Source organism: Sus scrofa, chromosome 9 (genome assembly GCF_054392235.1).
Source record: "Sus scrofa isolate SSC_HxYL_T2T_F1_AM1 chromosome 9, Sscrofa_HxYL_maternal_Yorkshire_Landrace_v2.0, whole genome shotgun sequence".
Lineage (NCBI taxonomy): Eukaryota > Metazoa > Chordata > Mammalia > Artiodactyla > Suidae > Sus > Sus scrofa.
The window spans coordinates 78,450,617-78,476,743 of record NC_139391.1 but is presented as its reverse complement, the minus strand read 5'-3'; the positions used below and the strand labels follow the sequence as shown (position 1 = coordinate 78,476,743).

General features: G+C 38.4%; 1 protein-coding gene and 1 long non-coding RNA gene across 57 annotated transcripts in view; one reads left to right on the top strand and one right to left on the bottom strand.

The window, feature by feature from the left end:
• The window catches only part of LOC102163402 (uncharacterized), a 204,980-nt gene extending 191,928 nt beyond the window's left edge, over positions 1-13,052 (bottom strand). For 44 of the 50 annotated variants that reach the window (XR_014815802.1, XR_014815814.1, XR_014815804.1 and 41 more), the window contains exons 1-2: positions 12,880-13,052; positions 1,625-1,808 (exon numbers count right to left, since the gene is read on the bottom strand). This is a non-coding gene — a long non-coding RNA (uncharacterized LOC102163402). The remainder of the gene's footprint in view (positions 1-1,624; positions 1,809-12,879) is intronic. The other 6 variants (XR_014815828.1, XR_014815826.1, XR_014815831.1 and 3 more) reach the window with 1 other exon arrangement.
• Positions 13,053-13,219: 167 nt separating this feature from the next.
• BET1 (Bet1 golgi vesicular membrane trafficking protein) overlaps positions 13,220-26,127 on the top strand; it is a 30,293-nt gene continuing 17,385 nt past the window's right edge. For 6 of the 7 annotated variants that reach the window (XR_014815789.1, XR_014815793.1, XR_014815792.1 and 3 more), the window contains exons 1-4: positions 13,220-13,373; positions 17,707-17,831; positions 20,989-21,045; positions 22,583-22,743. Coding sequence is in view for 1 of the 7 variants with exons in the window: in XM_003130153.6 (XP_003130201.2) it covers positions 13,355-13,373; positions 17,707-17,831; positions 20,989-21,045; positions 22,583-22,738 (357 nt within the window). In the remaining 6 variants the exon portion in view is untranslated. Of the gene's footprint in view, positions 13,374-17,706; positions 17,832-20,988; positions 21,046-22,582; positions 23,686-26,127 lie in introns of those variants that run through there. The other variant, XM_003130153.6, reaches the window with a different exon arrangement.

Sequence of the window (26,127 nt, the reverse complement as noted above, 5' to 3'; positions counted from 1 at the left end):
GATGCGGGTTTGATCCCTGGTCTCACTCATTGGATTAAGGATCTGGCATTGCCACAAGCTGCAGCATAGGTTGAAGATGCAGCTTGGATTTGGTGTTGCTGTGGTGTAGGCCAGTGGCTATGGGTCTGATTCAACACCTAGCCTGGAAATTTCCATATGCCACAGCTCAGCCCAAAAAAGACAACAGGAACAATGATAATAATGATAATGGAAAAATGGGGGTATCCAGGAAAAACTGCAACTTGATCACTACATCATACCATACACAAAATCGATTTCAGTTAAAGAATAGATATGAACATGAATGACAAAACACTAATAATTTAGAATGCTGGAAAGATTCACTTGTCTACTGCATTGCTCCTCAAAAGTGTAACTACCAAAGTCCACACACAGCCACCACCTCCAAGGCATCTCCAGATGATTGTGTGTGTTTGTGTGTGTGTGTGTGTGTGTGTGTGTGTGTGTGTGTGTGTGTGTGTGTGTCTTTTTGCCTTTTCTAGGGTCGCTCCTGCGGCATATGGAGATTCCCAGGCTAGAAGTCTAATTGGAGCTGTAACCACTGGCCTACGCCAGAGCCACTTGCGACCTACACCACAGCTCACGGCAACACCAGATCCTTAACCCTCTGAGCGAGCCCAAGGATTGAACCTGCAACCTCACTGTTCCTAGTTGGATTCATTAACCACTGCACCACAACAGGAACTCCCCTCCAGATGACTTCTGATGGGATATCCCACCAGCATCTCAAACACAACCATCTTCTTCCTCAAAGCAACCTGCCTTCCTGATTTCCTGCCCTTGTTAATGATATCATTAAGGTTGAAAATCTCTAGGTCATTATGACTTTCTCCCATTTTGACAATATCAGGCCCTGATGAAATGTCTTTTTGAACTGCCCCTTCCTTTCCATTTCAAAACTAACAATATTATTATCACATTCAAACACCTCAAATCTTGCTGGGGCTTCTAAATTTCCTTGCTTTCACATTCACTCCCCTCAAACACACCAGATTAAAATGTTCAGAACTCTAATCTTGTCATATCACTATTTAATGACTTTTGATGAATTCTGCAGGATTTCTTGCAGGGAGGGGTGAAGGGGTATGTTCTAGTTTTCCTGAAGTCATCTGGAGATGCCTCAGAGCTGTTCAAACAGAAATGCTCAAAAGAATGGGAGATATAAGTTACTTGAAGTAAAGAAAGAGGGCTGGATCTAGAGTGATAGTGTAGGATGTCATGAGGGTCAGTGGATAAATGACACATGGCTGGCTACTCACTGTCTGTTCCCCAAATCTCACATCCATTCACTGAGTTACCACTGTGGTACCATCTGCGTAAGCAAATCACTAGGCTGACTCTGGAGGGGAGAGGAAAGGTCAGTGCTCATACTAACAGAGACTGACAATTCCTCAGAAGGCTGCTGTGAGTAGCTCTTAGGTCATACAAATACTGAGCAAAATTTTGCACTAAACCTTGTGTTGAGGCCTTCTAGATAAAAGATGTTTCAATAGACTCTGGCAAACCATTCCATTATTTCACTAACATTAGAATCTGTCAGGTATTTTTCATCAGTCAAGTTAACCCTCACTCAGTAGAGTATCAGTGGGGTATGAATCCTCACCTAAAGACCAATCCACTTCATTTCTTCAGTTGGGCTGAGGAGGGACAACAGTCATCTGGTGTGGAAGAAAAGCCTCCTCATAACCCCTCTTTCCCAACTCTGTCTGGTGCAGGGATATGACAATAAATATTCATGGCCATGCAGAATGGATGTCACTGGCCACTATCCCTCTAATGGATGGCACCTGAATGCAAAAAAGAAAAAAAAAAGTCATTATTTAATGGAAGAAAGTTCTAAACAATCCAGATTTCAGAGGACTGCATAATCATGAATATTTATGTAACACACTATCATTTAAAAACACTTTCAAAAATCTTTTCAAAGTTTTCTAACTGAGCTATAAAAATTCACACTAGTCTAGAGCCAGGCATCCATGCTGAGTGCCCAGAAGTCCTATATTAACACTTTGATAAGGTTTGAAGGGCTGGGGCCACGAAGGCAAATTCTCTCTCCTCTGTTCCTATGATCAATTTTTCTAATTTTCTCTGTAATTCTTATTTCCACATAACTCCTTGTTAATAGTTCTACGTTTTTGACCTAGAGGCCCTATTTAAGGAGAATTTTAGGGGGATAAGTTCTTTGGCGAGAGAAGAAGTCAAATTCCTAGGGTGTCCCATTTAGCAGGAATAGCTTTTAGAGGTGGGTAAACAATAAAACGAAGATAACATTTACTTTATAACTGCAAAGAGTATAAATTATGACTCCATTTTCATGCCAGAAATAGTCTTCCTAAATGGAAAAGAAAAAAAGCAACAACCTTCTACAGAAGGATTTTAAATTAAAGAAATGCTCTATTTCCTTAAAATGTGGTGATTTGATTTGATTTCAGAGTCTCTATCATTTACACTGGGCTACTAAAGAGAAGTGAGGGAAGACAGACAGTCTGTGTGGAAGTCACAACTAAAACCTGACCTTCACCACAGGGACTATCAGAGAACTCAATGTGCTTCAAACAAAATCACGTCTTTATCTTTGTCTCCCAGGAGAAGATGGTCTTCTAACCTCAATAAAGAAAATTCAATAAAATAAAATAAACAGGAATGAAGGCACATGGCCAAACTCACCCAGCTTAGGAACACAAATCATTGCCCTAACTAACCATAACTTTCATGGCCAGTTTATGACAATGATAAAAGCCTCAGTGAGGTGAGTGAGCATATAGCCCTAAGCCATTCCATGAAACCTGTTTATTGCTCAGAACAGAGATCAAGCGCTTTTATGTAAATGTTCAAACTGTACACATGCTTTAATGTCCTAATAAATAATCTTTCCCCTACCCCTGCATCCACTTAGAGCATCTGCTCTGCCACAAATTCTGAAATACCTATCACCCAGCATCAACTGATTGGACTGACCAGGGATGGAACCTCATCCATATTTGACCAATCAGATTTTCTATTCCAGAACACTGGGATTGGGAAATGGATTGCTGTAGGGACCAAACTGGAAGGTCAAAGGGACATGGGGCAGAGGCTCTCTTGAACAGTTACAGAAATCCAATGCTTAGAGAGAAGAGTAAAGTAAGTAAGAGATACAGAGGGAAGACACCACTTAGCCCCAGAAGGACAAAATAAGCTCCATCAGGGCTTTACACAAAGAAGCCATGCTCTACTTTGTGCAATTGGACTCCATGATGTCCATCTTGAAATTCTGTCTTTCTACTTGTCTGTTTCAAAATGCAAAAGCAAAAAGCCCTGCAAAAGAATATAACATTATGCCAACTTTCCTCATTTTTAACTTTAGTGTTCATTAAAAAAATTACCTTTTAGGAAGGATCAATATCGCAGAGGAGTAAGATGTCATGTTCACCTTCTCTCTCAAACACATCAACAAAACACATCTACATGTAAAATGACTCACACAGAACATCTGCTGAATGCTTGCAGAAGAACTTAAACCTCCAAAAAGGGCAGAAACTCTTGACATAACTGGGTAGAACAAAAGAAAAAAGGACAGAGAAAAGGCATCAGGACAGGACTAGCATTCCTGAGAGGGAGCTGTGAAAGAGAAAACGAACCCACATCCTGGGAAGCCACCTAACCGAGGGGGATCAGCCCAGAGGAAGGGACCTCCAAGTTCACAGAGAAAAGCACAGCAGCTGGACTGAGGAGGGCAAAGTAGAGAGCCACACAGATCCACACTAATCATTTGTATAACTGCCCCAGACACCGCAGCCTGAGACTCTCAGGTGGGCGCTGGACACTGAGACTCAAGCTTCCGAGGTCAGCTCTGGGGAGTGGACTAGGGTTGGCTGTGTGGGGACAGACTGAAGGGCTAAGGAGCAGGGTGCCACAGGCTGAGTGGAACACCACAGCAGAGAGAACCCAGGAGAAGGTCTGGGTCCAAGGAGAAGCAAGGCGCCAATGTTGGGGAGGGCGGGAGGGGGAGGGGCGGACCGCCATAGGAATCCCCCTGTACACTGTGCACGCAGGCCTCAGAGGGCGGGACACCTCTGGCGCCGACTACAGGTGGTGAGAAGCCACTTGCTCTGGCTACGGGAGACCAGGTACTACTTGTGCGGGCTACAGGGTGGCAGGGTACCTGTTTTGTGGGCTAAGGGCAGGGAGGGCTAAGTGCGACGTGGTGCCTGTTGCATAACCTACAGATGGCACGGACAGAGCGCAATGGTTGTCTCTCTGAGGCCAGAGGGAGGCGTGGCCTGCCACCACTGGGGGCCTGTGAGTTGGCTCCACCTGCGACCCAGTCACCTCAGGGTTTGGTGAAAAAAAAAAAAAAAAAAGAGGGCACTGCAACGAAGCACCACATGTTGTTCCTCTCACTCCCCTGGGAACACACCCACCCTGCAGCTGTCACTGCCAAACGCTCTGGGCAGTGCCCAGACAACTGATCACTGTCCCTTCCCAAGACCCTACAACTAGGAGCAGCTGTTGCAGCACCTCCTATGGGAGCTAAGCAGGATGAGGTGCTTCTTGCATGGTCTATAGGTGGTGGGGGCAAACCACCACAGTTATCTCTGACTCCAGAGATGGGCATGGCCCACCATCACTAGGGGTCCTAGAACAGGCACCATTTGCAGCCCCAATCACCTCAAGGGCACCACAGAGAAGGGCTTTGTGACCGAACACCACCTGTTATTGCTCTTGCACATGTGGGAGCACATTCGCCCTGCTGCTGCCACTGCCAAACGCTCTGGGCAGTGCCCACATGCTTGATCACTGTCACTTCCCAGGATCCTGCAACTAGAAGCAGCTGGTGCAGCACTTCCTATGTGGGCTAAGTGGGACAGGGTGCTTCTTGCGTGGTCTACAGGTGGAGGGGGCAAAGCACAGCAGTTATCTCTGACTCAGAGGTGGGTGTGGCCCACTACCACTAGGGGTCCCTGAACAGGCACCACTTGTGGCCCCAATCACCTCAGAGGAGGGCACTGCAATCGAACACTCCCTGTTGTTGCCCTCACTACCCTGGGAACTCACACACCCTGCTGCTGCTCCTGGAAATGCTCTGGGAACCTCGTAAATCTGCCTTCGGCTCGCTACCACTTCCCAGGGCCCTGCAACTAGAAGTAGCCTGTGCCACCTTCCTGCAGGTCCTTGCTGCTGTTAAGAGCCCAGAAACCAGACACTGACTACTCGCCCTACCTATTGCCTCTTTCTCCCTGGAAACACACTCAGCACCCTGGGGATTAACAGCCTGCTCACACTGAAGAAAGATGCAGCAAATATCCAAACTCCCATGCCAAAAATAAATAGTAACCCCCCACAAAATACAAACAGGGGCTCTTGCATAGAAGTAGCCCTCACAGACCATACTTTGGCTTCCCTAAACTCACAGAAAAAGAAAATCATAAGCAAGATGAAGAAGCTCAGAAACCATTCCCAGTTAAAGGAACAAGAGAATTCACCTGAGGCAGCAAATAAAGATACAGACCTCTGCAGTCTGACAGACACTGAGTTCAAAAGGGAGATAGGGAAAATACTGAAGGAATTAAGGCTGAATATCAAGGAATTATGAGCAGATATGAACAGCAATGCAAATTGCTTTATAAAGGAACCAGACAATATAAGGAGGAACATAGAAAAATTAGAAAATTCATTTGCAGAGACACAAACTGAGCAACAGGCACTAAAGAGAAGAATGAATATTGCAAAGATACCACCAAAAAAGAAAACTACAGGCTAATATCTTTGATGACTATAGATGCCAAACTTCTCCACAAAATTTTAGCCAACCAAATACAACAACATATAAAAAAGATCACATACCATGGTGAAGTGGGATTCATCCCAGGGCGCAGAAGGACGGTTTAACATATGCAAATCAATCAATGTCATACACCACATTAACAAAAGTCAAAAACCACATGATCATCTCAATAGGTACAGAAAAAGCATTTGACAAAGTACAACATCCATTAATGATCAAAACTCTTACCAAAGTGGATATAGAGGGAACATACCTTAACATAATAAAAGCCATTTACAACAAACCCACAGCAAATAGAATACTTGATGGAGAAAAGCTGAAAGTCTTCCCACTAAAATATGGAACAAGACAAGGATGCCCACTCTCACCACTTGTATTCAACATAGTATTGGAAGTCCTGGGCACAACAACCAGACAAACAAAAGAAATAAAAGGTATCCAAATAGGAGCAAAAGAGGTATAACTGTCAATGTATGCAGATGACATGATACTATATATAGAAAACCCTAAGGACTCAACCCAAAAACTACTGGAACTGATAACTAATTCAGCAAAGTAGCAGGATATAAGAATAACATTCAGAAATCAGTTGCATTTCTGTATACTAACAATGAAATATTAGAAAAGAAATACAAAAATATAATACCTTTTAAAATTGCACCTCAAAAAATCAAATACCTGAGAATACACCTGACCAAGGAGGTGAAAGACATATATGCTGAGAACTATAAAATATTAATCAAGGAAATTAAAGAGGATTCAAAGAAATGGAAAGATATTCCATGCTCCAGGGCTGGAAAAATTAATATTGTAAAAATGGCCATACTACCTAAAGCAATCTACAGATTCAATGTAATCCTCATCAAATTACCCATGACATTTTTCACAGAACTAGAACAAACAATCCAAACATTTATATGGAACCACAAAAGACCCAGAATTGCCAAAGCAATTCTGAGGAACAAAAACAAAGCAGGAGGCATCACTCTCCCACCAGAGTTCAGGCAATATTCCAAAGCCACAGTCATCAAGACAGTGTGGTACTGGTACCAAAACAGACATACAGACCAATGAAACAGAATAGAGAACCCAGAAATAAACCCAGCCACCTACGGTCAATTAATCTTTGACAAAGGAGGCAAGAACATAAAATGGGAAAAAGACAGTCTTTTCAGCAAGTACTGCTGGGAAACCTGGACAGCTGCATACAAGTCAATGAAACTAGAACACACCCTCACATCATGCGCAAAAACAAACTCAAAATGGCTTAAAGACTTAAATGTAAGACACATGCCATCAAACTCCTGGAAGAGAACTTAGGCAAAACATTCTCTGACATCAACCTTACAAACGTTTTTTCAGGTGAGTCTCCCAGGGCAACAGAGATAAAAACAAAAATAAACCAATGGGACCTAATCAAACAAGCTTTTTTGCACAGCAAAGGAAACCATAAAAAAAAAAAAAAAAAAAAAACCTAAAAGACAACTTACAGAATGGGAGAAAAAAGTTTCAAATAATGCAACTGACAAGGGCTTAATCTCTAAAATATGCAAACAACTTATGCAACTCAACAGCAAAAAAGCCAACAACTCAGTTGAAAAATGGGCAAAAGACCTGAATAGACATTTCTCCAAAGAAGATATACAGATGGCCAACAAACACATGAAAAATGTTAAATATCACTGATTATTAGAGAAATGCAAATCAAAACTACTATTAGGTACCACCTCACACCAGTCAGAATGGCCATAATAATAAGTCCACAAATAACAAAGGCTGGAGGAGGTGTGGAGAAAAGGGAACCCTCCTGCACTGTTGGCAGGAATGTCAATTAGTACAACCACTACGCAAAACAGTATGGCGGTACCTTAGAAAACTATACATAGAACTACCATATGACCTAGCAATCCCACTCTTGGGCATATATTGGGACAAAACTTTCCTTGAAAAAGACACATGCACTTGCACGTTCACTGCAGCACTATTCACAATAGCCAAGACATGGAAACAACCCAAATGTCCATCAACAGATGACTGGGTTAGGAAGAGGTGGTATATATACACAGCCATAAACAAGAACAAAATAATGCCATTTGCAGCAATATGGATGGAACTAGAGACTCATACTGCTAAAGTGAGTCAGAAAGAGAAAGACAAATACTATATGATATCATGTATCTGGAATCTAATATATGGCACAAATAAACCTTTCCACAGAAAAGAAACTCATGGACGTGGAAAACAGATTTGTGGTTGCCAAGGGGGGGGCAAGGGCGTGAGATGTACTGGGAATTGGGGGTTAATAGATGCAAACTATTGCATTTGGAATGGATAAGCAGTGATATCCTGTTGTATAGCACTGAGAACTGTAACTACTCACTTGTGATAGAGCATGGTAATATGAGAAAAAGAATGTATACATGTATGTGTGACTGGGTCACCTTGCTGTACAGCAGAAAATTGACAGAACACTGTAAACCAGCTAAAATAGAAAAAATAAAAATCATTATTTTAAAAAAATTACCTTTTAAAGCAATTTATACATTAGATTCTCCTGTTTCTAACACTGAGAGGTAATGCAGAGCCTTTTGATAGATGCAATACCAATATTCTCTAAGCAATGGAAATTAAACCTATCATCTTTAATCTAAAGCAATGTTTTAGAAATGTAATGTCTCTAAAATTGGAATATTAAAAGGACAGCCTATGCAAAGTGCCCTCTGAAATGTGGCTCTGCTGTGGGTATCCAGATATTGAGAAAAAAAAAAATCAAAGCTACTGATTAACTGGCATTAAGGAAGGAGTCATTTCCCAGAATGAAGTCTTAGTAACACAACAGAATTGCTGGAAGAGTGAAACATCTTGGAGTAAAACACAAGAAAAAGCTTTATCCCTGTAATCAAACCCTGTCACTCAGGTTATCTGGGATCATGCCTGCCTTGAGAAAATTTTTTTCTATTGCTTGTAGAACCAAGTCACAAGAATTCCACTCATTTATGGTTCATTAACCACTTATTGAGACAGAAACCAACTTGGTGAGTAGTTGGGAAAAACAATGCAACTTTCAACCTCTTCCCTTCCTTCTTTCCTTTCACTTGGGCACCACATGCATACTCTGTTTTCTTGTTTCCCTGATCATTTCACCTCCCAGGTATTTCACCTTCATTAACCTCTCCCTGTGGATATATGTGCCCTTTGTATTCACTCAGTCTTTTCCTTTTGCTTTATTAACCATGTCATTATCTTTGAAGATTTCTCTCTGCAGACCAGGACCAGGTTCACTAGTATACAACCTTTGCAGCTGCACAGGATTCTTAGCTAACAGAACATGATGCTTGATTTAAGGCTCTGTGGTCACTGTCTTGAAATTCTTCATTTTATCTTCGAATTTGTGTTTTGTAATTGAAGTCTAATGAGCATACAGATGAGCATAGGAGTTAATTGTTCCTTGTCACTCCATTCACATGTAACGTTTGTGATGTCCCATGAGCACAGAATTCCAATGGACCCATAGTTTTCAGAAGTTGAGCAAAACTCAGTAAGTACAAGGTAAGTGTGTTAAGTCTATGACTGAATAAGTGTGGGCACTGACAGCCCTGGAAGATGGTATGAACCAGAAATTCTGCAGAGAGAAGAAAACATCCAAGGAATCTTATCATATTCTTCATTATTCATCTTACTTCCTTGTATTGGACAGTCACATTGAAAATGATGACATTTAAGGAAAGGAAAACACAGGGCAACCCCTAATTCCTTTACATTCCAGTCCCTCCTAACTCATCAATAAACTGAAGGTCAAATGTAGGCAAACTATCAAGACATCGCACATATCAAGACCAGCATAAAAACACTGAGTTAGTTTTGTGCAGTATTTCTGCAAAATACATATTCATGCATGAGCTATGAAATTCAACTTGTGTGATCTTGGTGATTTCACATATGAGTTCTTTTTTTCTAAAGGCAATTTTATTTTTTTAACTAAATGAATTTTATTACATTTATAGTTGTACAACGATCATCTTGACCCAATTTTATAGCATTTACTTCCCAAACCCCAAGTGCATCCTCCCAACCCCCAACATGTCTCATTTGGAAACCATAAGTTTTTCAAAGTCTGTGAGTCAGTATCTGTTCTACAAAGAAGTTCACTGTATCCTTTTTTCAGATTCCACATGTAAGTAATAGCATATGATGTTGGTGTCTGTCTGACTGACTTCACTCAGCATGATAATTTCTAAGTCCATCTGTGTTGCTGAAAAGGCCATAATTTCTTCCTTTTTAATGGCTGAGTAATATTCCATTGTGTATATGTACCACATCTTCTTTATCCACTGCTCTGTCGATGGGCATTTCGGTTGTTTCCATGTCTTGGCTATTGTATATAGTGCTGCAATGAATACTGGAGTACATGTGTCTTCTCCAGTCATGGTTTTCTCTGGATAGATGCCCAGGAGTGGGATTGCTGGATCAAATGGTAATTCTATTATTAGTTTTCTGAGGAATCTCCATACTGTTTTCTACGTTGGTTGCACCATTTACATTCCCACCAACAGTGTAATAGGATTCCCTTTTCTCCATACCCTCTCCTATTGTTTGTAGACTTTTTGATGATGAGTTAAATATTCTTACATTTGCATTTAAAACTGTGACACTGAACCATCAAAAGGGTAAAATTCATGCTAATAATTTTATTTAAATTTTTATTTTTCTTTATTTAGTACATTAAATAGCAAATAAAACATCATGACAAGTTGGTGGGGTGAGATGATAACAACAAAAGAAAAAACTTTTATTTTTGTTACATTTAATTAAACTTTTCCCCTGCTTTTCTGAATGAGGAGTTTTGCATTTTCATTTTGCATAGGGTCCCAGAGATCATGCTGGCGGCTATGCTGGGTGGTTTTCAGTTGGAATTGTGTGTCTCACTTATATTCCTGAATTACGGAAAGGGAAGGTCAAATGGGTGGCTCTTTGAAAACTCTGAATATTTTCTCAAACAAGAATGACCAAAATACTTTCAAAAATTGTTTCTTTTTTAATGATTTTTTTTTTTTTTTTTGGCTGCACCATGGCATGCGAAAGTTCCCATGCCAGGGATTGAACCCAAGCCACAGCAGTAACCAGAACCACAGCAGTGACAATGTTGGATCCTTGACCCTTTGGCCACCATGGAACTCCTAATGATCTTATTTTACCATGAGGATTACAATTTTTTTTCTACTAGTTTTCATTGAAAATATATAGTATTTCAGCTGTACTATGGGTTACACAGATTTTGGCTAACATAGGAACCATAATAGCCATGCTATTGGGCTGGGTTGGGAACCTTATCATCCATCATTTCTGCCTCCAAGAGAAATACATTTAAGTGCCAAATAACTGGCTTAAAAACTAAGTTTTGTTCCAAAGCCTCTTTGTAAGTTAAGAGCTATTGAATTTTAGCTAACATTTTCTTAAAGTTCAAATATGATGCTTGATATAATGAATTTGCTTCATGATTGGAACATTTTTAATGTTGATGTAGCTACTTTTGAGAGCTTGGTGTGCTATTTCCCTTGGATTAGCCCTGGAATTTGGTCTGGAGGAGGAAGGCCACAGGGGCAGGAAACAGACAATAGGAAAAAAGAAAGTTTCAAATTTCCCACCAAGATTCAGACATTTCCTGCTCATATTCTTGTTTCTATAGTTACTATAATAGTAGTAAGGATCAGTCATTATTAGTCATTCATTTCCTATAGACCCCAAAGATTAGATGTTTTCTATGAAATTATCTTATGAGAAGAGAATAAAGTTCTAAATACTGTATTAAATCTATTTTTTCCACCTCATCTTTTGAACACAAAATCTCAAATGAGTTCATCGTAACTGGCCAACAGAAGCAATAAGCAACTATTTGGATTTCTAGGTCACAAGCTCAATAGAAACCAGCTTTACCTGTCTTGAGTTAAATTCTTGGTACCCCTATTACTTTATATTTTCTTCTTTCATATTTTATTATTATGTCTCCCTATAATGTAAAGGAAGCATTATCCCCTTTATAAGAGGATAAGTACATATGTAATTTAAATAATCTGTTTTGGTAAGCTTAACATCAGATTTAAAAATTTTTACATTACCACAAGAAATCTTTTTAAGATGATTTTTCTGACATGCTTTGGTTATAGAACACATGCACTTCTTAGAAAAAAAAGGGACTGTCACAGATATTAAGTTAAAATGCCATTTCTCTTATTGAACCTTCAGTGTTTATTTGCAATAACTGTCTCTGATTCCCCTGTTTTTAGAAAATGGTTGTTTATTTTTATGAAGACTGTTTTTCTCTCAAAACGCTATTGGATTAATCTTATTTCCCATGTTAGTAACTTTTATTAAAAATTGGTTTTTGTGTGTTGTATTTTACAAAAACAACCTTGGGGCAGAGACTTACTCTACCATTACTACAGTCAATGTTCATATTGGGAAACTGTGGGGGGAGCACCAAATGATCAGCGATTATTGCATTCTCAAAAATCTCTAGTATGGAGAGTATCCCAACTGTCATACAGCAGCAACGACAAAACGGCTAGAATCCAGGGGTTTCTGATCAACTAATGCACATCAGATTTTTTTTTAAGTTATTTCAGTTAATCCTCACAATAATCCCCGTGAGATAAAATGAAAGTCTAGGACTAACCCCAATTCCAGAATGACTCTACCCTCACTAACAAGCTTTTAAACACTGGCACATTACCACGTGTAAACAATATTTCGGCATTCTTTGTGTAAGTTAAAAAGGACAAACAGTATTTTAGTATTCTTTGTTTAAGTTAAACAGTTCTAAAGGAAGTTTAGGGGCCTTCGGTCCCTTCAAAACTAATAGCCTCGGATCCTTCTAGCAATGTAACCAACCCAGTAACAGGGAACGGAGTCTTCAGTGCCTCAGAGGAAACCAGGCTACTTTCATTGCCTTCTTTAATCCGAGCAGCAGCCCTACTCCACGGTTTTCTCTACTGGGTGACCTGGAACAAGTCGGTTACCCTCTTCTTTCCCTTCTATGGGTCCCCACTTGTGTGTGAGTTAAGAAACTTGAATAAAGTTTTCTTTGACTTTACCTGAACTAACTCCAGGTGAGAGAAGTGAGAGGCTGAATCAGGAAAAAGAAGTCAACCATCCTCTCTTGGTCTGGGAAGGGTAGATGAACTCAGTTGAACAGCTGAGAGCCAGCGCCAGCCCAAGAGCTGAGCTCCAGGGTCCTGGTTGCAGAGTGGAAGTCGGGCCGCGCGCCCTTCTTACGCAAGCCCCGCCCGCTCCTCCACCCGGCTTCATCCTACGCTTCAGCCCGGCTTCTAGCCTCGGCGGCGAACTACATTTCCCAGAATGCCATTCAAGCCACCTCGCGAGGCCAATAAGTGCCTTGGGTGACGCCATCAGCCAGCGCGATGTTTAGACTCCACTGATGTCGTGGCGCTTTGGGGAAAGAAGTTGGTGTTTCGCCGGGCCCTGGTACTGAGGACGCTGTCCGGGTGGCCCCTAGCCTCTTCCTGCCCACCCCGTCGGCCCGCCTTTTCCCCCCGCTCCTCTGGCAGGATGAGGCGTGCAGGCCTGGGTAAGAAGAGGGCTGAGATTCGAAGTTCGGGGGCCGCAGAACTGGCGGTGCTGGGTGCCGGGACACGGGAGGAAGTCAGACCTGTCTCCTGTCACTGGAATCAGCCAGAAAGCAGGAGGTCTGGAGGGGTCTTTGGAGACGGTGCCAAGTGGAAACACACCGTTTTGTCCCAGATTCTGGGGGTCCTTAAGTTTGGTTCAGTCCCAAGTACTGGATGGTAAGTTTAGAGAGAGTAGTGGAGGGCTTGGGGTGAGGTATGCCCAGGTGTCAACTACTGAGTTTTTAGTGTTACTGCCTGAGCGTGATTATGGAAATTGCTGAGTTTCTCGAAATCTGTCTTCGGTTTCTTTTAGGGGGGCCTAATGTTAATTTCTTCAGAAGCGAAATTTGAGAAGTTAGTGTTGCATGCAAAGCACACCAATAATCATATTAGTCTGGTAACAGTGAGTTACAAAGGTAAAGGTGACATTACAACTGTTAAAGGCCATGATCTGGAACTTCAGGGTCAAAGGCCATTTAACCTAGAACATTTCTTATATAAGACTTGTTCACCTGTTAAGGCTGTAGAATGTGGTAATACTTGGTGACTTAGCATTTGTTCTTGACCTTTTGGCTTAGGAAGCAAGTTCATAAAGCAGCAGAAATAAGTTAGGTACAAGGACTTATAATGGGACTTATAACACACAGCCATTAAAACAGTATTTTCTGATTCCGAAGCTATTAAGAGATGACTGGGAAAAAAGAAAAGAGAAAAACCTTCTAAATCAGTGCACAGTATACCTGACAAAATATAGGAAATATTTTTTAAAAGATAATGTTACCTTTTTTAGTTCTTATAATAAGGTGGGAGGAAAAAGTTTTTCAAAAGTGCCAGGTATTTAAAGTTAGTGAAAGTTGCCAGTAACTCTAGGCACATACATTGGTTAGTAAATTGTAGTATGAGAAACAGCTTTTGAAATATGTAGTCTGTATGAATGATGAATACTTGGATCATAGAAGAAAGTTAGCCAGGTACATTGTAGAGAAAAAAGATAACTCATTTTGAACAAGTTTAGTTTTATATACTTAAGTGTTTTTTCCGTTTTATCATTACTGATTGTGTACTTGAGTAAGCTCTAGGTATACAGTCATTTGTAGTTCTGTTTGTGCTTCCAATCTAGCTGAAGAGTAGAAACATGTACAAAAATAAATTATAGTACAAGGTGGTAGCACTACAACCAAATATCAACTAAGTTCTAGAGATAGTGAATGCCTCATGGATTTCAGAGACAGAACATTTGGTACTTTGTGGAGACTTAGGAACTTGGACTAAAGTTGGAATAACAAAATGTAGGAAAGACAATTTCCAGTTGAAAGGGTGACACCCCCCAAAAAAAACAATTGTAGTACTACAATCTAAAACTGTGAATGATGTATTTACAGGATTTTGATTAGGCAGATTTGGTTGAAGTAGGAGACTTGGAACCAGAAACAGCCACATTGTAGAGACCTTTGAGTGCCAGGCCAGGGAGTTTGGATCTCATCACTAGGTTCTTTGGCCTCTTTGAATGTTTTTGTGCAGGAGTGTGCAATAATAAATTGTAGGAAAAGGACTTAAGAAGTTGTGGTTTGAAGTCCTGACTGTACATTAGAATCACCTGGAGAGCTTTTAAAGCATTGCTGCCTGGACCCCAGCCCAGCTTAATTAAAAGAATCTCTATGATAGTGTGGGTATTTTTTTATTTTTTGTTTTTAAGCTCCCCTGTAGTTGAGGCAAGGTGGTTACTTAGGTGTCTATTGCTCTAATTTACATTGGTGTGATGTGACATAAAGTGACAAGAGTTGTTTTTTTTTTAATTATCAATGTGTATTGACCTGGAGCTTTAAACTTATGATCATGAATCTGATAGATATTCATGTGGAAAAGCTTCCACATTTCACATGACTCTAAATAATTTGGTTTGGTTATTGACAGAAACTATCCAGAAGTAGCATTTGTCTAATGGACAAAATCTGAGAATCATCTTTGGCATTCATTAGCTTTCCTACAACTTTTCATAGCAGTAAGTCACACAAAAAGAAGTGGCTAAATTTATCTATCTATCTACATATATATTTATGTAATATATATCTTTATATTATATAAGTATATAAAATATATCTGATTATATATATATATATAGAAATGGGTGGATGATGATGTGAAGGGAAATTAATAGAAGAAATAAATGTGCATTTAAAGATTTCTAGGCAATAAGTAAAATGAGAATTTCACTTATAATAAATGGAACACTATGGAAGAACTCTAAAAATAAAATTAAGATAGGTAAAATTAATAATAAAGGAAATGAAACAACTAGCCATTAATTTAGAAATGAATTCCTTGGTAAGGTTGTCAAGTGATTAAATTCAACCAGTTAATAATGACTTATTGGGTCCATGTTATATATCCAGAACTTTAGTCACATAAAATATAAGGACAATTTTCTTTTCTTTATGGATTTTGGTCCTAGAGTTTTTACAGAGTATCATTGATTAATAAGGTGATAATGCATCTTTTTTTTTAATGCCTTCACCTGGGGCATGTGGAAGTTCCCTGATCAGGGACTGATTTGGAGCTGCAGCTGCAATCTATGCCACAGCTGCAGCAATGCCAGATCCTTTAATCCATGGTGTAGGGGCATCAAATCCCTGCCTCTACAGCAACCAAGCCGCTGCAGTTGGATTCTTAACCCACTATGCCACAGCAGGAACTCCTGAGAATGCATTCTTAAATGATTAATTATTGAGGGGGGGGGGAAACATTATGTCTAGTTACCTGAGTCCTTAACTTTTGTAATAGCACACTTAGCTTTGTGGATAGTGTCAGTAGTTGAGGGAAAATTTGGAGAATGCAGCTCTTTCTCTTCAGGAATATACATGTTTAACATTTTGTCGTGGGTTTAGTGGTGGTGGAGACTGTTTGCTGCATGTAAAATACTCATTAGGTGCAGAGAATATAGAAGAGACACTACCTCTGTCCTCAAAGAAGCTTATGACTCCAGTGTTGATAAAGGCACATTCAAAGTTGAATAACAGTGAACTTGATGTCTGTTAATTAATTTATGCATTTACAAGTATTTATTGGGTGTTCCTTACTGTGTATGTATGTTTGTGAGGAGTAAATAGCCATGAGCCCAACAGATTTAGTTTCTGCCCTAGGAGTGCAGTCTGGAGTGTAATAATAGTTTTAGGTATAGTCAGAGCTATAAGAATTCAAGGGAGAGTGTTTTGCTTTTTAGAGAAAGTGAGATTTGTCCTGTACCTTGAAGGAGCTTCCTATTCACACTTTGACCTTCTTTCAGTAACGAGTGCTGTCTGCTACTTTCTGATCTCCCATCTCTGTCACTGCCACTCCACATTTATAGAGACCTCTAGTTTCTGTATCATCCCTTTCCTCCATATTCACGGGCTTCTACTGACACGACTTCAGTCCTCGTTCAGTCTAGTCCCCATAATCCATGTCTTTATCCACCCTTCTGGCAAAGGAATCTCAGTGTCTTGGGACTCTGTTCTTCAGGAGCCCTAACACTGTAAACCTCCAAATGTTGATCCAACCAACCATCTAGCTTCTCATGGGCTAACTTAGGCTGATGAGTTCTTCTTCAGAAAAATCACATATCTGGGAGAAAAATTCACTGTTCAAGGCTCATGCCACGTGTTTGATTGCCAGATGAATATCAGGTACTGTATTTGGCAGTGGCTGGGACTATATTCCTGTATTCCCAATGCTCTTCCCTAGAAGATGATCTCCAAAAGGGAGCACCTAGAAAGAACAATGGATCTGATACAAATCTCAAGTATTTGTTGAAGAGTGAATGAATCTCCCTCTTAAATCTTAGCTAATATTCTCTGTAAGTTATCCCAGCACTCTTCTATTTAAAAGAAAGAGATATCAGTACAGGACCCTCCTTCTGCCATGAACTCCACCCTGCTATGTTATCTTCTTTCCCCCTTTCACTTTCTTCCATGATGTTGATGTTACTACTTTTAGATCTTCTTAAAATTATATAGTTCTAAGGAGCAAGAAATGAGTCCTGAATATCCTTATATATCAATACCTATTTCAGTGTCTTGTGGGCAGTCAACACATGTGTATTGAACTGAATTGAATATTCTTTGCTTAAGAGAAAACTATTAGAATTGTCTGACCTCTATCTCGTTATCAGTTGTTAAAAGTTCTCTTGGAGCTTGAGTTTTAAAGACATATGTGGTCTGCAACACCCTCCAGGGGTCTTTTTCAGTTCTTTCCTGTCAAGGTTTCAAAGGGGGCTTGTTTTTGTTGCAACTGGGCTTGTGACTCTGATCCTCACAGGTGAAGGAGTGCCTCCTGGCAACTATGGAAACTATGGCTATCCTAATAGTGGGTATAGTGCCTGTGAAGAAGAAAATGAGAGACTCACAGAAAGTCTGAGAAACAAAGTAACTGCTATAAAATCTGTAAGTATATAACAGATATCATATTCTTTTTAATTTGTGTGTTTATGTACATATATTTGTATACCTTTAAAATATGTACTTTTATTGGTATCATACTAAGGAATTCACTTCACCTAATGTAGATCGGTGATATGAGCTGTTTCCCCAATTCAGAGATAATAAAGCAACTATGAAACTAGAAAACCCAAATCGCCTACTTTCTATAACCATCATTCATGCCAGGGAAAGAAATTTCCAGGAGAAAAAAGCTTTCTTCTGACAAGGTGCCTAAATGATCAATATTGGAATTTAAAAAAAATCATTTAATTCTTAATTTCTTCTAAATATTGTATTTTCTACATTATTAACATACACTATTGCTTAGTTCATAGATTACATCCTTTTGATTTACTATGACCTTGAAAACAGTGCTCATTTCAGAATGTAACAGTCTCCAGGCTGAATATAATTCTGTTTTCCAAAGTTTCAGCAACATGACTCAAAATTTAGACATGATTTTAGTACAAGTTTAGAAAATGTGGCCAATCAAAACATATAGTATATATAGCACAGAGAACTCTACCCATTATTCTGTGATAATCCATGTGGGGAAAAAATCTGAAAGAATGGATGTGCATGCATGTATAATGGAATCACTTTGTTGTACAGCAGAAATTATTACAACATTATAAATCAACTGTACTTCAGTGAACTTTTTTTTTAAAAAAGGAAAAAGAAAACAACACACACAAAAAACATATGGTACATTTGTTTATTTTCTTTAAACTTCAGCTGTTCTTTGTAGCTAAATCTAAAATGCTGTATGTCTGTAGTAATGTCTCAGAGCATTCCACCTTCCACCCCCAAGCAGCTTGTCTTCTGAGTCTTCTTCTTCTCATCTCAAAAGCTTTATATCTCAGTCTTTCATGTTTCTGCCTTTGTACCTCATGTCAGTCACCAGGTCCTATGCACCTTTCTTTCTACTGTTTCTATTTCATCTTCTCTATTTCTAATAGTATCCCCTGATTTTCTTAGGTGAACTTTGGGAAAGCCTTTTAACTTCTCTGTTCCTAATTTTTTGCATGTTCTGAACTGAACTATACTCTGTCATTCTTTTAGAGTATTTTTAAAATTGCACCCTGTGCTCCCAGAAATCTTCAGTGGCCTCCCATGATGTTGAAGTCCACACTCTGTGGCTTGATCACATAGGTTCTGCAAATATCATCCACACCTTTTCAGACCTTACCGCCCATACTTCCAGAATGTGTGCATGCTTTCTGCCAGACAGATTCGAGACCTCCTTGTGCCCTGTGCAGATTGTCACTCTCCCACTCCCATATCTTTGGTCCTGCTATTCCTTTTCCTTAGGTGTCCTCTCCCTCCTGACATTCACTTAAGTCTTGCCCATCTGAAAGGCTCCTGCTCTAAGCTTTACCTAATCACCACATCAAGGTACCTTTTTCTTTATGAACATAAGACTGTTCATACCATTTCTGTAGGACTTATTGCATAATGATCTGCATTGGAATTACTTGTATGTAAAAGAAATTGACTAGAATATAGAGCTTTCGGAGTTCCCGTTGTGGCGCAGTGGTTAACGAATCTGAATAGGAACCAGGAGGTTGCAGGTTCGATCCCTGCCCTTGCTCAGTGGGTTGACGATCCGGTGTTGCCGTGAGCTATGGTGTAGGTCACAGACGCGGCTTGGATCCCGAGTTGCTGTGGCTCTGGCGTAGGCAGGCAGCTAAAGCTCCGACTGGACCCCTAGCCTGGGAACCTCCATATGCCATGGGAGCGGCCCAAGAAATGGCAAAAAGACAAAAAAAAAGAAAAAAAAAAAGAATATAGAGTTTTCTATTGTAATTAGTTTTATATTCTACATAGCACTTAACATAATTCCTTATAGTCATATTGAGTTAATATGTATTAAAGGAATTGCAAAAAGCTAGTTTTAACAGTGTATATGATTGATTCTGCATTAAAATAAAGATGCTATATACTATAGAGCATTCACTGGAAGATTATGTTGCCAAAACTTAATTGGTATTTCATAGTCTTTGGAAGATAGAATTGTGTTCAGCCTGGAGACTCATATTCTGACATGAGTATTGTTTTCGTGGTCATATTAAATCAAAAGGAGTTAATCTATGAACTAAACAATGTTAATAATTTAGAAAATATACTACTTAGAGGAAATTAAATGATTTTTTAAAAAATTAACATTGATAATTTTGGTTCCTTGTTAGAAGAAAGCTTTTGTTTTCCCTGAAATTTTCTTTCTTTGGCACAAATGACAGCTGAATTAAGTGATTTGGACTGTCTAGCTTTATAGATGCTTCATTTTCCCTGAATTGCTGAATTTGAAGAAAAAGCTCATATTCTGATATATAGAATTCTACAGTGGTTTTGGGTAAATATTACCCCATATGCTTTCCACACAAAATAAGTTGACAATATTTGCAATGGTTTGCCAAAATTTTCAGTAGTTTCCAAGATTTAGTAATAGTATATTTATTCAGATATCTTAGAAGTGAAGCCTTTGATGAATTTGTCATATAAAGTGTTTGGTTTGGTTAGTAGTTGTAGCCACTTATTTCATTTAGATTCAACCTCTGTTCTGCATAGCTTCTGGATATGGATAACACCAGCTTGTAAAATTTTTTTCCAATTTTTTATCATACTTTAAAGAAAATACCTTTAGAATCTAATAATTAATTTAGATATATATTCAAAATATTGTCACATTTCTTTAGGAAAATATTACTTATATCTGGATTTGAATTGATAATATGGGAACTTGTATGCATTTTTAAAATGTAAACAAATAAATATGCAAATAAGTGCTGTTGTATTAATAATATAAAGAGAGCAAGAATGTAAGGATAAGAGAACCAGAGAGAAGTATGTACCAAAATCAAAAGATAGACTTAAACATTAGATGAAATCAAAATGAAGAACAGGGAGACAATGTCCATAGTGGGAAAGGAATAGAAATTCTAAATTTATTTTCCATTAATTTCAGTGGGAAAAATATCAAAAGAAGACAGGTATATTTTATATTTTTAGAATATGATTTTATTTGAGAAAATGTTTATGCTTCAAATGACATCATTGTTTTTACTTCATAATACCTAAAACATTTATATAAGCAAAAATGTATATGCTTTCTTCTTTATAGCTTTCCATTGAAATAGGCCATGAAGTTAAACATCAAAATAAATTATTAGCTGAAATGGTAAGTGATTATGATTTTAACATTAGGAAACTTCATCTGATAGTCTCAATTTTGGTTTGGAATAGATCTAAGATTTGTTTTTGCCATATTTTTACATTTTTCATCTTGCCTAACACATATAAGCAGGAGGAGGAGGTGGAAGCCCATGTATTCTTTAATCCTGTGTTTAGAAACAGAATTAGACTCAGGAAAAATCTCTGTTTTGAGCTTTCTTAAAGATCTCAGTGGATGGAGACTGCCAAGTACTCAAAAGTTCTTTATATCCAACCAACAAAATGACTTTCACTTAATGTAAACCTCTTTCTTTTGCTTGATTTCCTGAGGATCACTTGGAACAAGTCAATAAGATTTGAACATAGTAACATTATCTGGAGTCTAAACAAGCCTTTTATCTGGAGTCTAAACAAGCTCAATAACATATACCATTTCTTGTTAGAGGCGCTTTCCATTCTCTAATGTTATTTTGGATGTCAAACTCCTGTGGACCTTCCCTAGTTTCCTCACATGCTTTTAAAATTTATACTATTTAAAAATGTATGTTGCACTAAAAGCAATCTCCTTGCAAAGGTTGTGCATTAGGATCACTTGAGGAACTTTCTGAAAATATTTATGCGTGGTTCTCACTCTAAATATACTGATTCAGGAGTTCTCATTCTGGGCCAGCAGGAACCTCTCTATGCCACAGATATGGCCCTAAAAAGAATGAATGGATGAATAAACAAACCAACACACTGATTCAGAATTTTAGAGGGAGGTACCTAGTTGTCTATATTTTGAAAAAAGCATCTCAGATGCTTCTGATACATCACCCCAATAAGGAACCATAGATCTAAGGTGCTTGAACTACATAGAACCTGAGCTGTACAAAGGTTGTCATTATGCCAGGATGTTAAGATTTATTTGAAAGGGCAATGTTTCTAATCCATACCTGGTCCTCTTAAGGACTTTTTCAGCTATGTTTTAATGTGGTGGTTTTTCCCCATCCATATTTGCCATCTTTGCCACATTTTACCACCTCTAGAATATTCTGTTACCTGTTAATAGACTCTGCTGACCTTCAACGTCAGCTACCTGAAAAAAGGATCTAAAAGTAAAGGTATGTTTAGCTGCTAACCATGTTTAATTTTGGATGAATTGCTGTACTTGGAAGCAGCTAGCCATTTGACCTTGAAGAGCAATGCCCTACCAATAAGTGGGAAAAAACCCGTGTGGGTAGATGAACTACTTGCTTTTATTGTTAATGCTTTTTCATCCACGTAATTAGAGTAAGATCTAAATACTTTGGAATTTTGAATTACTTTGAAGCTGGAAAAAATATTTACTGGATAATGAAAGAGCTTTTTATTTATTGAGAAAATTACTCTATTTTGCATAATCAGGCTGATTATCTAAGTTATAAACAGGCTCTTGAATTAATTAAACACAGAAAATGTCATTAAAAATGTGTTCTAATAACAATATATTAAATTCCTTACATGTGCATATGTAGAATATCAGAATCTAACTACTATATTTTGTTTTCCTTTTCTCCTCATAGGATTCACAGTTTGATTCTACAACTGGATTTCTAGGTAAAACTATGGGAAAACTGAAGATTTTATCCAGAGGGAGCCAAACAAAGCTGCTGTGTTATATGATGCTGTTTTCCTTGTTTGTCTTTTTTGTCATTTATTGGATTATTAAACTGAGGTGATGCAAGTAAGTGTGAGTTTGGAATTTGTTCCAACTTAGGCTTGGAGTACCACTTTGGTAAAAAATCAGCATCTAAACATTCCTAACTTTCAAATACTGTGGCTTTTTCCATTGAAGATTATTGAATTTTACTTGTTTTGTAAGTCACATTAGATAATACAGTGCTCATTGAATACTGTTTCTTAATGATTCCTTTTTTGCCCCTATTTTCAGGGGTATTAAGCTGGTCTGAGGTCAGTCTGGCCCTAACATTTTTCTTTCCTATTTTTTACTGTCAGATTAAATAGCAGTATAGTATTTTGTCATTACCATAAATGTAGGTTTCTGTTCCATGTAAAGAAACTTAGTGGGAGAATAACAGAATGCCTTGAGAGCCTGACAGCGGGCACTTGAAGTGGTGAGCAAGTGTGTGATGGATGGTAAATGTATTTTCCTGAACTGTCATTGCCCCCAGTGATGTACTCTCCCTCTCTTCTCCTTTATTTGGTTAAAAACTGTAGGGCTTATTTCTTTTTACATACAATTTTAATAATTTTTGATGATAGGACACCTCTTTCTTCTCTGCCCAAGGACCTCATTCTTAAATAAAACTTGTTATTTTGGCATTATTTCTTCTAATAGGGTCCAAAACAGGTGTACCAGTACATTACAGAATAATGTGAAGCTAAAGCAATTGCTGAGCTTAATGTGGAAATAAAATGTTCAAGAAAATTAATTGCCTCTGCTTTATTATGTGCTGCTTAGAATAAATATTGGACATACCCAAGCATTGAATTTAGGGTTAAGAGTATTGTTACTTTAATGCAGTGTGTTTGTTTATCGAAAACAAAATGCAAAAGTGGACTGCTAAGTATAAAGAGATAATAAAATATTAAATGCTCTGTATTGGTATTATTTTGGAATTTGACCATTTATGGGCTCCAAAAATAAAATTTTTAATGAAATATATTAATTGACTTTGTGACTTCTTTGTTCAAGTTTTTCTCTCTCTCTCTCCCTCTCTCTTCATAGACTCTGAGAATTGGTTCTGAAAACTCAGAACAAACTTAGGGAAGCTTAACATATTTGTATTATTTCAGGACTTGCTTCAAACAAATGAGATAAATCATGGCAGTAGTTTCAAAAAATCTCTTTAATTTTACCTATAAATCCATTAACTTTATGCTGAATTTGCTGTCCTTTTTGTTCATCTCTAATTACCTATCAATTTAGGCCTATGTTTTCTGGCTCTATTTGTGGCCATCTGGGCCTCTACATAACAGAAAAGATACCAGAGGTGAAGGGGTTAAGTGACAGCATGTGAGAGACAAATCCGAGGTGTGAGGTAAGGGACACTGGATTGAGTTACGTGACCTGGGTTCAAATCTCCATTCCTTCACTTGCTCTGTATTTTGGAGCCTGTTTCTTCATTAAATCATTTATTTCATAGGATTGTTGTGAGAGGAAGATAATGTATTGGAAAGTGCTTGACAGATGATAATCATTTAATAAATGCTAGCTCTCCTGATCATTAACGGACACAACACATCTGAAAAGGGAATTAATTTCAGGGCAAGACAGTAAGTTTGAAGTAATGATGTGACCTCTAAGGAGAAATTTCCCTCAGACAATTAGAGATTGATATGTTTTTCAAGAATTATTTAACTGTGTACTCTCAACTACGTAACATCAGGGCTCAGGGAAACTCAAAAATCATTGTCAATAATTAAAATTGCAAAAAAAAAAACGGGGGGGTGGAGTAGAAGGCTAAAAAAATGACTGGAAGGTGGAAACAGAAGAAAGTCAACAGCAGAAATATGTGGGATTAAAGCCTTAGGGAAAAAGCAATGATGGCAAGAGAAGCATGAATTTCAATATTAAGGTTTGGCTATTATATGAAAGTACTTTGTAAAGTATTAAAACATTGTTTCAATGTTGGCTGTTATCAAGGAGGGGAAGATTTCAGGAAAGGGGTTTGGAATGATGTAAAAGTGATTCTCATCACTGCATTATGCAGCATTTCCTATTTTGCAGTTCTTTTTTAAGAATGCCTAAAACAGATCCCTAACCAACATTTTATGTCACCCCTTCTCAGAGCTACCTTTGCTGAGATTCCTGGCAGGACGGAATTCTGCTGGAAGGGTCCACCTCTGCCCTGTCAGGGAGCCTTCTGCCAGTAACCCTTTTCTTGCTTCTGCTTGGGGACCCTAAGGAAAAAGTATGTCCAGAAATACAGTTTTGGGAAAACATCAAATATGGATAAGTTCTAATTCTTAATAATCCTTTACAAGCTCATTGCTAAATTTGAAAAGGACTTTATTGCTATTGGTGTCTGAGAGGCTGACTAATTAATAACTGAACAAGCAAAATATTCATATTACCAATTTTCTTCAAACAACATAAAACTGGCAGGTGTTTGGGTGGTGGTTGATTATACTATAAACCCTGTATTTTTAACAGTAAAACAGCTTCAGAAAAATCCCAGATGTACAATTTTTTTCTACAAAATATCTAGGCACTTCATTTCCCTAGGGGTTGGTCCTTGGAAGTGTTCTGACACAGGTTTGCTAGATGCAAATGACATAAATGAGAGTTTATCTGCTCCATCCCCTACAGATATCAAGCATAGGTCTCTATAATGAGGAAAAGGAGAATTATACATAATCCTGGTAGAATTTAAATTAGCATGCAAATTAATTCTTGGATACTACTTGAGCAGAGAATAGTTCTTAGATCTAAAACAAATATGCATCATTTTAAACATCAGAATTCTGGAGGAGAAAACCCTAGCACCTGTACCCATAAAGAGCTTCTGTTTCTGTCAAACTAGTTCTCGTCATTTTCCAGTGCTCTTAAGTTTCTAATTATGTGTATTGGATTTTCTTCCTTGTAGAAAAAGAGGGGAAAGTACTTGATAATTTGAGTTCATTCAGTTAGTAAATAACTTGACAGGCCATATTGATGAATAAACTTTGACACACTATTTACTGGGAAGTAGAATAGCATCGTAGCTAAGACTGAAAACTATGAAGTCACACTGCCTGAGCTTAAGTCCTGGCTCCACCATTTACATTGTAACCTTGGGGCAATGACTTCTCAACCTCAGTTACTGTATTTGTAAAACAGGAATAAATATTTTACAAAGGTACCATTAATACCTCATAGGGTTACTGTGATATATAAATGATACTACCTAAGAAGAACTTAGAATGGGTTCCTGGTACTCAATGGTGGCCATTTCCTTTGTGGTTCTGCATATGCACAGGCGCTTGGGAATTTTAATCTGTCTCACTAGCCCACATGTTGCTGATAAAATTTTGGCTATTTTCTCCTCCTCCCACAGTCCTACCAGGGAAAAAATCAGCTGTTTTATCTGTTTTTTATTTATTTGTCTTTCCTGGGAAGGATCAT